General features: G+C 32.5%; 1 protein-coding gene across 1 annotated transcript; it reads left to right on the forward strand.

The window, feature by feature from the left end:
• Positions 1-11,189, forward strand: LOC18595638 (probable leucine-rich repeat receptor-like protein kinase At5g49770). Its single transcript, XM_018122787.1, has 14 exons — positions 1-199; positions 372-446; positions 541-612; positions 860-1,021; positions 1,118-1,192; positions 1,569-1,640; positions 1,751-1,822; positions 1,929-1,997; positions 2,689-3,134; positions 3,226-3,381; positions 3,473-3,609; positions 9,237-9,456; positions 9,886-10,121; positions 10,701-11,189. Exons 1-14 carry the CDS (start codon positions 192-194, stop codon positions 11,160-11,162), a joined length of 2,262 nt encoding a protein of 753 aa, XP_017978276.1. The 5' UTR covers positions 1-191; the 3' UTR covers positions 11,163-11,189.

The raw sequence follows: 12,984 nt of genomic DNA on the forward strand, positions 1-12,984 counted from the left end.
CCACTGTCTCGCTCTGTTCTTCATGGAGGTCATTTTGCAGCTAGTTTGTCTGAACCATCCTTCTAAACAATTTTTTTTTTTTCTTTTCAACATGTAAATGTTAGCTTTTTGAGTATTGCAGCACTTGTGTATCTTTTTCTTCTTCTTTTTAAATTATTTTTATTTGTTATTATTGTTCTTGGGAGACTTCAATGTTCAGGTATCTAAAGGTTTGCTCTTTGAATACAAGGGATATGTTAATCCTGGTAGAGCTATAAATAAAAAAGAATTCGTTTCTTTAATTTCTTTCAATAAATAATTTATCAATTTTTAGTTAGTGGCAATCGTTACCATAGTTATTATAACATCTCTGATGTGGCTTCTTTTTTCAGGGATCTATCCTACAACCAAGGTCTCACAGGATCTCTTCCAGCATCGATTGGGAATTTAAAGAATCTAACAAACTTGTAAGTAGATCCATTTCCTGCCAAAGCATCACCTGGAAGCAAATTTGTTCTGCAATTCCCTTAAAAGACCTCTTTTCTTTGTATAATATCGCAGAATCTTGGTTGGTTGTGGTTTCAATGGTCCAATTCCCGATTCAATAGGATCTCTTTCGCAGCTGAGGTTCCTGTAAGAATTTGACCTTTAATGCTTATTCCCTGCAGTGACTAACAAACATGCAATTCCATTTGGATTCTGGTGATTTGCCATGTATGACTATTAAGTGAAGGGCATTACATTAGTATCCAATAAAACTTCGGTTTTAGGCTCCATGATCGTGGGTTGTATGTTGTTTTGGCTTCACTATTTCTACTTGTTATTCTTTTACCTCTTTCAATCAGAGTACTTCTTTCATGCTGGCCTATATTGCCTGCAGATCCCTAAATTCTAATGGCTTCACTGGACGTATTCCACCGTCCATTGGTAAACTATCAAATCTTGTTTGGTTAGATCTGGCCGACAACCAGCTAGAAGGACCAATTCCAGTTTCAAATGTATCTACACCAGGGCTTGACATGTTGATTCATACCCAACACTTGTATGTCGAATTTCGTTGTAGTTTACGTTTGTTTTGATTCTTTTCTTGCAATGGTTATATTCTCCTCATAGTAATGATGTTCTCCATCATCCACAGCCATTTCGGAAAGAATAAACTCTCTGGCCAAATTCCATTTCAACTTTTCAGCTCAGATATGACTCTTATACATTTGTAAGTTTCATTCAGTTTTCTATCAAGTAGGTTTTGCAATATATTTCTTGACTTACCTAGAATGTGCTTTGCAAAAGGCACATTGTATTCTAAACTACAGGAAAGGTGCATAAATATAACGAATTTCTTCTCTAAATAATGATTTTTCTCTTAACCTTTAACAGCCTGTATAAGAGGGTGCTTCTTCTTTGTATCTTAAGCCACCCTTCTGAAAGAGAGAGACTCTGAATTCTTTCTCTTATTTTATTTTAAAGAATTCCAAATTTGTCTGCAAGCTCCTTCCTCCTAATCTTTGCTTTAATGTGATGAAATTCAAGAAATAACAGCATGAATTTTTGTAGATTTGTTACATTTCGTTTTCCTCTCTCTCTGGTAGGCTATTTGAAAGCAACGAACTTACTGGAAGTCTTCCTTCCACCCTTGGACTTGTGCAAACTCTGGAAGTGGTGTGAGTATCTAGATCAAGTACTACAGTGAACTCTTGTTGAAGTTTTTGCTGTAAGTGAATTTCTACAGGGTTTTTGATGATGAGAGATGAATTTATTGTTTTGGCTACAGACGCTTTGACAACAATTCACTAAATGGGCATCTTCCTTTGAATCTCAACAACCTTTCAAGAGTTCAATATTTGTAAGCTATGAACAGAAAAGGCTGATAGTCTTCTGCACTTGTTTTTCTAGGAGGGAAGGAAACTATTATCTTCTCTTAATGAAGAGCATTTGGTGTTGATTTTCAGGTTTTTGTCCAACAATAAACTGACCGCCCCTCTGCCTGACCTTACCGGCATGAACAGTTTGAACACCTTGTAAGTAAGAAATGCTTTAGTAACTCTACCCATAATATAATCATTCTTTAGTCTTCTCAAACCACATTTGGTTGCCCCTGTTTTCTTATTCAACCTTATACAATAATGATAACAATGATATCCAACCTTTTAAGTCACCTTAAACCACCTACCTTAATCATGGTAAGGCAAATTATCCAAACTTTCACCTTTCCAACTCTTTTTTTTTTTAATTCCTATTTACTACCTCTTTAAATTTACTCATAAATAAATTTGTACTATCCTTCACTGTGCTAACTATATGAAAGAAATATATATTTTTTTGTGTAAATGGGATGAAGTGTTTTCCCTCTTGTTATTATTTATAAATGCTATGGGTTCATAAACTACTTTTTCATGAAAAATATATAAATATAGAAATAAATATTAGTATAAAGATATAATCAACCAATTAAAGAAAAATTCAATATAAAGTTAAAATAAACCTATGTATATTATAATGGTTTTGAGCATGAATTTTCAGAACTTAGCTCAAGACAAAGCTAAGCAGAGCCAAGCTGTCAAGAAAAAAAAAAGTGGTTGTTGGGGAGAGATTGGGTGGTCTTGGGTGGCCACCAAACTACATTTAATTTTGGTAAAACATGATTTGTGTGAGTGATCAATTATTCTGTCTCTCCAAACTCTTATTGTTATCATTGTTATCATAATGCACTTACTGCAAACTTCCCCCATCAAATTCTGGGCCTTTGTATTCAACCCCCCCTTCAAAGAACTGTCTGCCTGTTTCATGCAGTTCAGATCAAATTTCGAGCCCCACATGCAAATGTGCACATCCATATACAGGAACACTACTCTTCGGAGGCATTTCCTTCTCAGACTTTAGAACCTCAACTCCATATGAAATTCTAGAGTGGCAATTGTTGCAGTTCTTCCAGTCCCATCAACTTCCAGTGGATTCTGTTTCACTAAGTGATCCAAGAATGGATTTATTTGAATATCATCTATTGGACCTTGCTGTATTTCCGTATGGCCAAAGCAGTTTCAATAGAACCGGAATTTTTATGATTGCATTTGTACTTAGCAACCCGACTTTCAGGGCTCCTAGAGAGCTCTTTGGACCTTATACTTTTATTGGTGACAATTATGAGCACTTTTCTGGTAATTCTTATAGAATAGAAGTAAAATGAATTTGTAAATTTCTCTGTTTATTTAGATTCATCTTTTTCTAAGTATGTGTGTTTTCATCCAGACGAACCTGCCAACTCAAAAAAATCTAGCATTGCCACAAAAATAGGAGCAGCAGCTGGTGCTTCAGTGCTGTTTTTACTATTAGTGCTCGCTGGGACTTATGCTTATCGTCAGAAGAAGAGAGCAGAAAGAGCAACCAAAGAGAGCAATCCTTTTGGTATGATAAGCATTTCATTTACTCAGCCTTTTCAAGTTGATTGTATGGAATATCTGGGGCTTATGATTGATTCTCTACTGTAAAAACACAGCACACTGGGATTCTAAGAAGAGCAGTGGTAGCATACCTCAGTTAAAAGGAGCAAGGTGCTTCTCTTTTGAAGAGCTTACGAAATACACAAACAATTTTTCAGAAGCCAATGATATTGGATCGGGGAGTTATGGAAAGGTTAATTTTGACTCTCATTCTCTCTCTCTATTGCATGTGCGTGCGTAAGTGTGCTCACCAAAAACATGCATCCTTTTGGCACGTTGGCCACATAGAGGTGGTCTCATTTGCACAACTCCATGTCTTGTTGCTGGTTTGAACTAATGCCTGACTGCAGCAAGACACTAAGGTCCCGTTTGGTATAAGGGATGTAAAGTCACATTTCCTGTAATGTGTCCAATTAGATTACATTGCAGTGTTTGTTTTGTAATAGACCACTGCAATGTAAAATTGCAATGCAATCACATTATAGCCAATGGATGTAATGTGATTGCAGTGCAAAACCAATCACATTATATTGCACTCTATAATATCTTTAAGGACATTTTTACCTATTATCTTTTAAAAAAATTACTCACAATTCGAAGCAAAGCATCGTTTTTGGGGTTGAGGGTCTGCTACTTCTTCTCCATTTTGCTAAAGTCGCTCTTCCTTCTTTTAGCTCTGCTTTTTCATCTTCTGAAATTGTGGGTTGAAATCTCTCATTCTTCTTTTTCTTTCTCCTTTTTTTATCTTCTTATTGTTTTTTTTAATCTGATTTTTTTATGTTAATTTGGGTTTTCTTCATATTTATATTTTAGGATTTATCACTGAAACAATTTGACCCTTAATAATCTTCAACAAGAGGCACAGGTAATTGTGACGAAATAAAACGCTGCGTGTTTGGTTGTAATTTTTGGTGTTGCAATTTTTGGTTTTTATTCCCTCAACAAAATATGGGTAATCAAATAGTTTTCAAGTTCTATCCAATTAGAAATGCTGAAAGCAGCAGAACTCGTACCTAGCATTGCCAAATCCATGATACCGTCAAGACATGGCCATCTTCTTTGTGCTTGGTTTTTGATAAGGCATTGCACGACTGACTTTGGATATTGCATGACTAGTTTTTGATAGTCATTGCGTGACAGTTTCTAATAAGTCATTGCGTGACTAGTTTCTGATAAAACATTACGTGACTAGTTGATAGGCATTGCGTGACTGACTTTGGACATTACGTGATTAGTTTTTGATAAAGTATTACGTGACTAGTTTCTGATAAGGTATTGTGTGACTAGTTGATAGGTATTGCATGACTAATTTTTGATAAGGTATTGTGTGACTAGTTTCTGATAAGGCATTGCGTGTCTTCCTTTGGGAATTGCTTGACTGACTTTAAGAATTGCGTGACTAGTTTTTGATAAGGCATTGCGTGACTAGTTTTTGATAAGGTATTGCGTGACTTTCTTTGAGAATTGTGTGACTTACTTTGAGAATTGCGTGACTTACTTTGAAAATTACGTGATTAGTTTTTGATAAAGTATTGCGTGACTAGTTGATAGGCATTGCGTGATTTGTTATTAAGGCATTGCGTGACTTGTTAGTAAGGCATTGCGTGACTAGTTAGTAAAGAATGTTATATGTTTTAATGGACGGCTTGCAATCCAACTGGTTAGTACGTTGGTTTATCAAGGAAGGAGCCTTGTGTTTTTGTTTCTGTCTTTTTTTAGGGTTGGGTCTTTAGATAGGAAATTTTTTTTTTTTTGAAAAATTTGTAGGAGCTGGGTTGGTTTCTCGTAGAGGGCTTAGTCCCCTCATTCTTCTAGTTCATTTTGCTCTTATGAGGACTATTGGGTGGGCCTAAACCCAACGTTGCGTTTAAATTAAAAGAGGTTACAATGTTTTGGTTGTTTTTGGTCACAAGGTGGTCTCAACTTTAAAAGGTCGTAACTTTGTGCTCGGTTGTCCGATCAGAATGATTTTTTTTTTTTGAATCCATGTAACTTTCGAGATCTACACGCTGACAAACAGCCTGAGGCGGTTTGTCACCGTTTTGACCCCAAAAAACCTCATTTTAGCCCTAAATTTGAATTTTTATTCTTTTTTTACCTTTTTTTTTTTAAGATTTGACCTCCCATTTTTTTTATTTGTTTAGGGTAAAATTGGTTTTGATGGTAGGAAACCATTGCAATTGATAGTAGGAAGTTATCACATTAATGTATACATATAAAAGGNTGATTAGTTGATAGGCATTGCGTAACTGACTTTGGACATTACGTGATTAGTTTTTGATAAAGTATTACGTGACTAGTTTCTGATAAGGTATTGTGTGACTAGTTGATAGGTATTGCATGACTAGTTTTTGATAAAGTATTGTGTGACTAGTTTCTGATAAGGCATTACGTGTCTTCCTTTGGGAATTGCTTGACTGACTTTAGGAATTGTGTGACTTGTTTTTGATAAGGCATTGCATGACTAGTTTTTGATAAGGTATTACGTGACTTTTTTTGAGAATTGCGTGACTTACTTTGAGAATTGCGTGACTTACTTTGAAAATTACGTGATTAGTTTTTTATAAGGCATTGCATGACTAGTTGATAGTCATTGCGTGATTTGTTATTAAGGCATTGCGTGACTTGTTAGTAAGGCATTGCGTGACTAGTTAGTAAAGAATGTTATATGTTTTAATTGACGGCTTGCAATCCAACTGCTTAGTACGTTGGTTTATCAAGGAAGGAGCCTTGTGTTTTTGTTTCTACCTTTTTTTAAGGTTGGGTCTTTGGATAGGAATTTTTTTTTTTTGGAAAATTTGTAGGAGCTCGGTTGGTTTCTCGTAGAGGGCTTAGTCCCCTCATTCTTCTAGTTCATTTTGCTCTTATGAGGACTCTTGGGTGGGCCTAAACCCAACGTTGCATTTAAATTAAAAGAGGTTACAATGTTTTGATTGTTTTTGGTCACAAAGTGGTCTCAACTTTAAAAGGTCGTAACTTTGTGCTCGGTTGTTCGATCAGGGTGATTTTTTTTTGAATCCATGTAACTTTCGAGATCTACGCGCTGACAAACAACCTGAGGCAGTTTGTCACCGTTTTGACCCCAAAAAACCTCATTTTAGCCCTAAATTTGAATTTTTATTCTTTTTTTGCCTTTTTTTTAAGATTTGACCTCCCATTTTTTTTATTTGTTTAGGGTAAAATTGGTCTTGATGGTAGGAAACCATTGCAATTGATAGTAGGAAGCTATCACATTAATGTATACATATAAAACGTATTAAGAAATAAAAATAAAATATTATCTTCTAAAGAAAAAAATTTAAAATAAATATAAAATATAAGAAATTATATTAAAAATAAAAATAAAATATATTCTTGTAATATGAAATGAAAAATAAATTATATTTAAAAATGACATCATATAAAAATTAACAATAAAAAAATACATGTTAAACTTGTATTTTGATATATAAGGGTAGTTTTGAAAATTAACATTACATAACCTGTAAAGTACTTGTAAAACAAATACTGCAATGTTATCTTCGTTGCATTTTAATCATTACATTACTTATATACCAAACACTGCAATGTTATCTTCCCTACAATCACATTGCTTGCAATCACATTACCTGCAATCACATTACATTGTAAAGTACCAAATGCTACTTAAAGGCGGAGCCTCCTAGAGGATGGCCCTCCCAAACTTTTAAATTTTTTTACATAATATATAAATTTTTTATAAATTTTCTTAATAGCCCTCCCAAAATAATTTTTTATTTAATAATTAATACAAATAAAAAATAACAAAATAATTTTATAGGCTTGACTCAGTTTTAAAGTTTTTTTTTTAATTTTTTCTTTCAATTTATATTATTATTATTATTATTTATATTTATTTAATTTTTAATTTTTATTTTATTTACTCATATGTTTCAAATCACTATAGATTTTCTTTCATAAATTTCTACAAACCATCAATCATTTTTTTTTTGTTATGTCATATGTGAATTCTATCTTCTACTTGTCATTTTTTTTTGTGAAGTGGATTTTATTTTCTATAATTTTAATATTTATAAATAAATAAATTATTATATAATTCGCAAATATAAGTTGTAATGTTGCACTGTTGCTTAGAATTTCATCAATATATCATTTCTTAGTCTAAATAACTAATTCATTCTAGCATGTATATTGCAAACTTTAAACAACAAGGATATACATGCAAATTAATATAATGAAATAATTATATTTTTTAATACAATTTTAATTATTATATATATTTAATGGCTCTCAAAATAATTTTTTTATTTAATAATTGGTTTTATTCTTCAAATTGTTTGATAAAATTACAGTCATTATGGTTAGCATATTGTTAGTTAATCCCAACAAATAAATTCTAAGCTAACATGTTAAGCCTATCAAATTTAAAAATAAAAAATAAAAGTGAGTCAACTAATCCAAACCCATTAAGGTTTAATATAAATGTAAGCCTATCATAACATATTATATCTTAACAGTCTCACATAATAGGCTATCATAACATATTATATCTAAATAGTTCAATCTAATAACCCAATAGGTTAATTATCAATTTAAGAGACAAATAAAAAATAAGAGGAGAGCTAGAAAACACAAAGTAAAGAAAGAATTCATTTGAGTTCAAAAAATTATTTTTTCTTCCACTCTTATGCTTAAAGAGTGAGAGAGACTCCTTTTATAGTTTTATTCAGTCATATATATAAATGACATCATCATTACTGTTAATATGCATTTTTTTATGTCCATTGTTTTTTGAATTTTATTTAATTTTTTAGATGAGTGACAATTAAATTATATATAAAATTCTCTTTAACTGTTTAATGTTTCTTTTTGTTTGGCCCCTCTTTGAAAATGCTCTAGTTTCGCCCTTGCAAGACACATTGAAATTTGTAAGTTATTGCAGACGAGTGGTGGTCGAGGCAACAGATAATGTGGTAAAACAGGCACATGTTTAAATGCATGGTTTTCAAAAATATGGATAACTATGTATCTGAAATAAACTTGTCTTTTTATTTGTGCTTCCATTTGAGGCATCCCTAGCACTATCCCCCTTTGCACACTGTGTTTGCATTCAACTTTATACTTTAAAGAAGGGAAGTTTTAAGTAGATTACAATGTTATTATACAAGGAATTAAAGGGAAAAAAAGAGATCATAACCATACAGTGAATTATTTGACGTATAGAAAGAGATAATAAGAAAAAACAAAAGTAACTGCATTTGTACATTTGTGTTCTTCAAGAACATGTAAAATGTGTTTGCTTACATAGTTAAAATGTCAACTGGAATAGTTGACTGTGATCCATATATGGCATATGTAAGATGTTTACTGCAGTTTGCGCTTGTGCATGTCTAAACAACTTATGCATCACACTATATGTCTATGTTGACATAAAACACTCGTCCTTCTTTCGCCATTAGGTAAACATTATTGCAAGTAGATGGTAGCCAATCAGCATATTGTAGGCTAGATGCACATATTAGATAATTTATGCATACCTTTTTTGCTATGATGTGTTCATATGAATTTTGATGCATTAAAGTTATCTCAACCACACAATGCAATGATACTATATTAATGTGCGTATTACTAACACATCCCATGATTTGCAAACTTTTGGAATAGACCAAGTGATTAACAAGACTATGATTGGATTTATTTTCCAACCCTTGCTCCTACTCATCCGTGTTTTAGTTTGTTCTGTCTCTAACTATGTCTGTTGCTGACAGGGATCTCTTTAGCATGGTCATGGTGATTTTTAAAATTATTTTTCCAAATAATTTTGAATGCCTTTAATTACAGGTTTATAGAGGAACTCTACCCACAGGGGAACTTATTGCCATAAAACGAGCTCAGCAAGGATCTGTGCAGGGTGGGCTCGAATTCAAAACAGAAATTGAGCTTCTATCAAGAGTTCATCATAAAAATGTTGTCAGTCTATTGGGATTTTGCTTTGAACGAGGTGAACAAATGCTAATATATGAGTATGTTCCTAATGGCTCTCTAAGTGACAGCCTGTCAGGTATTTTCCTCTGTTTGCTCACTTTATTCATCCAAAATGAGTGACACTATCAATAATTAAATGGTATTTTACAGTTCTTCACTACCTAACCATATTGCTTTTTATCAAACAATGCCCTTAACTGCACCAAGAAATGAAATAGAATATTTGATAAGCCTACACTACACTACTAGTCTATAAGAGGAAGAGAACTTAACATTATTGCTTTATTCTGTCTTTAGCTTTGACTTTCCAGGCATCTATCACTCTCATGTCCTATATAAGACCTTCCCAACAAAGAATCACATTTTTAGCTCACTACAGGAAAGCATTTATCATTATCCCTAATGAATGATTTTACTTGTTAATTTCCCGTGTTATTGTTTAACAAGCTATCTTTTACTTCACTTATGTTTTGCTTCTTTGGAAAATAACATTCTAACAATTTAGGGAAGTCGGGAATCCGCATGGACTGGACCAGGCGACTTAAAATAGCCCTTGGTGCAGCTAGAGGTTTGGCATATCTTCACGAGCTTGCAAATCCTCCCATCATTCATAGGGACATCAAGTCCTCTAACATCTTATTAGACGAACGCTTAAATGCTAAAGTTGCTGATTTTGGTCTCTCTAAACCTATGGGTGACAGTGAAAGGGGTCATGTTACCACTCAAGTTAAAGGTACAATGGTGAGTTACTCCATACACCTACTCAAGAGAATAATTCAGCCTTTTAAATGGTAGAACCCTGCTCTCCTTTTTGTAATTGGTGCTTTAGTTTATTTTCTTTCCATAGTAACTAGTATTCTCTCCCCTTCGCCCGCCCACCCCTTTATAGATGATGAACTTTTAATTCATTTATACATTTAAGCATCTACTGTAATCATAGTAGTTTTAGTACATGAAACATAATAATTTTCTAGACGAATCTTACTTTTCTGAAGGGGCCAATGAGGAATGGTTAAAAATTGTCAAGGGAGAGGAGAATTAGCTGACATTAAAAAATGTCTAATCCTCTTATGTCCAAAGTGGAGTCACCTTACATACCACTATGTCAAATGTCTATAATATGCATGCATGATTATGGATATTTCAAAAGAAAAATGCAACAATTACTACAATTATGACTTAACTGGATTTGAGTTTAATAAATTTCATAAGAAAAAGAGAAGGGGAAGTGGTTAAAAGATTTGTTAAGACTATTGCGTAAGGCGTTTACTATGCTTATAGTATGTGCTGTCTTAAGAATGTTTTTTCTTACTGTTGTAGGGTTACTTGGATCCTGAATATTATATGACCCAGCAGTTGACTGAGAAGAGTGATGTTTATAGCTTTGGAGTGCTGATGTTGGAGATAGTAACTGCAAGAAAACCAATAGAGCGAGGGAAATATATTGTAAAAGAGGTGAGACTAGCAATGGATAAAACAAAAAGTTTATATAATCTCCAAGAGATTCTTGACGCATCCATTGGCTTCGTTGCAACACCCAAAGGCTTGGAAATGGTCGTGGACCTAGCAATGAGTTGTGTAGAAGAATCAGGAGCTGACAGGCCTACAATGGGTGAAGTGGTAAAAGAGATTGAAAACATTATGCAGCTCGCTGGCATGAATCCCAATGTTGAATCAGCATCTAGTTCAGCAACTTATGAGGAAGCAACTAAGGGAGGTTCACTCCATCCATACAGTGATGACTCTTCTGCTTATAGTGGGGCCTTCCCAGCTCCAAGATAGAGCCCCAGTGAGAGTTATTTTGCTACTNAGTCAGTACTGTAGCTCGAGAATTTTATAGGTTCGAATATTTGAGACATGTAAGCTTTGATAGGATCTTTTAATCTGTACTGTGTTTTATGTAACGTTTAGTATGAGGGAAGTGAGAGCACATTCTCTATAATATGTCTAATTAAATTACATTACAATGTTTATTTTACAACAAACCACTACAATATAAGATTATAGTGCATCACATTACAACCAAGGTAAGTAATATGATTGTAATCAAAACCAATACAATCATATTGCATTACACGACATTTTTGCCATTGAACTTTGTTAGTTTATTAAAGATATTTTATAGTATTATAATTAAAATAAAAAATAAAATATATAATATAGGAATTAGAAATTAAAATAGAATAAAATAAAGGAAATTAAAAATTTATATAATATAGGAAAAAAATTAAAATAAAATATAACCTAAGAAATTATATTAAAGAAATGAAAATAAAATATATAAGATTATAATAAGAAATGAAAATAAAATATATGACATTAAAAATATATTTAAGAGATGATATTATATAAAAATTAGCAATAAAAAAAGTATATTAACTTTCATTTAATAAATAGGGGTAATTTTGAAAATTAACATTACATTCTTAACAAAGTATTTGTAAACTAAACGTTGTAATGTTATTTTTTCTGCATTTTAATCATTATTTTACTTACATATCAAATATTATAATATTATATTTTCCATAATTACATTACCTGTAATTATATTATATTGTAAAGTATCAAACATCACCTTAAGTTAGGTCAACCTCTAATTCCTACTAATAAAGACCTTAGTTAAGTTAGATCAATCTCTAATTCCTACTAATAAAGCCCTTAGACCATTGAGTCCATATGAAGACGACCCTTCTCATGATTTTTTTTTATTTCAATTTCTTTTTATTGTCTTTATTTGTACTTTCTTTTTTTAATCTTTTAATTTCTAATTTCATTGAAGATATAAAATATTAATAATCTAATAATTTATTATTAAATTATTAGTATATTTTTTATTTTAATTTTTTTATTATTCTTTATATTCATTTTTCCTTTTTTATTCTCATTTTCTTATTTTTCTTTCCTTTTCTCATGTCCATCGCCGACTATCTGAGAAATCACCAACAACATTGAAGCGCTAATCTAGTGTTGGTCACAACCACTAGGGTGTTAGATCGATGCTTCCCTTAGCTAGATATGGTTGTCAAGGGCCAAATTCGGTCACGTGGATTTGGCCATGGATGTAAATGTGTTGTTTTTGGGTTGAATCTAGCAAGGGAACATCACATTCGACCTTAAAGCCATTGCAACTATCACTATTGCCATGTTTAGTGGTGGGTGGACATTTAACAGAGGAGAGAGGCAAGAATGGGAGGAGATAAAGACAAAAGGGAAAATGAGAACAAAAGAAAATATTTATTTAGAAGAGAGAGGTAGGTGGGTAGAGAGAAAGAAATTATGGAAAAAAGAAATAAATGCATCTTATATAGCATGATAATTTTTAAAATTGATAAAATGTATTTTTGTCTATTAACATTTTTAACTTATTCCTTCTTTTCCGAAATAGCCATTATTAAAAAAGGAGTCGGTAATGGCTGTTTTAGCTTCTTTTCATGAAGCAAACAAAGTTTTAAGAAAGTAATACGAATAGGGGGGAATGGCTATTCCATTCCCCCGACCAAACATACTTGTACAGCTATGATTTTTTATGACTAAGCATCCAAATAAGCCATATCTTATTATTGTGTTCAATTAAGCCCTTGAATTTTTATTTTAGGTCAAATAA

This window comes from Theobroma cacao, chromosome 6, assembly GCF_000208745.1.
Source record: "Theobroma cacao cultivar B97-61/B2 chromosome 6, Criollo_cocoa_genome_V2, whole genome shotgun sequence".
Taxonomy (NCBI): domain Eukaryota; kingdom Viridiplantae; phylum Streptophyta; class Magnoliopsida; order Malvales; family Malvaceae; genus Theobroma; species Theobroma cacao.

Bases quoted from the DNA above. Each gene is read 5' to 3' on its own strand.
- LOC18595638 (XM_018122787.1), top strand. The intron at 613-859 runs GTAAGAATTTGA...TATTGCCTGCAG, and splicing joins CTTTCGCAGCTGAGGTTCCT to ATCCCTAAATTCTAATGGCT. The intron at 3,610-9,236 runs GTTAATTTTGAC...CTTTAATTACAG, and splicing joins GATCGGGGAGTTATGGAAAG to GTTTATAGAGGAACTCTACC.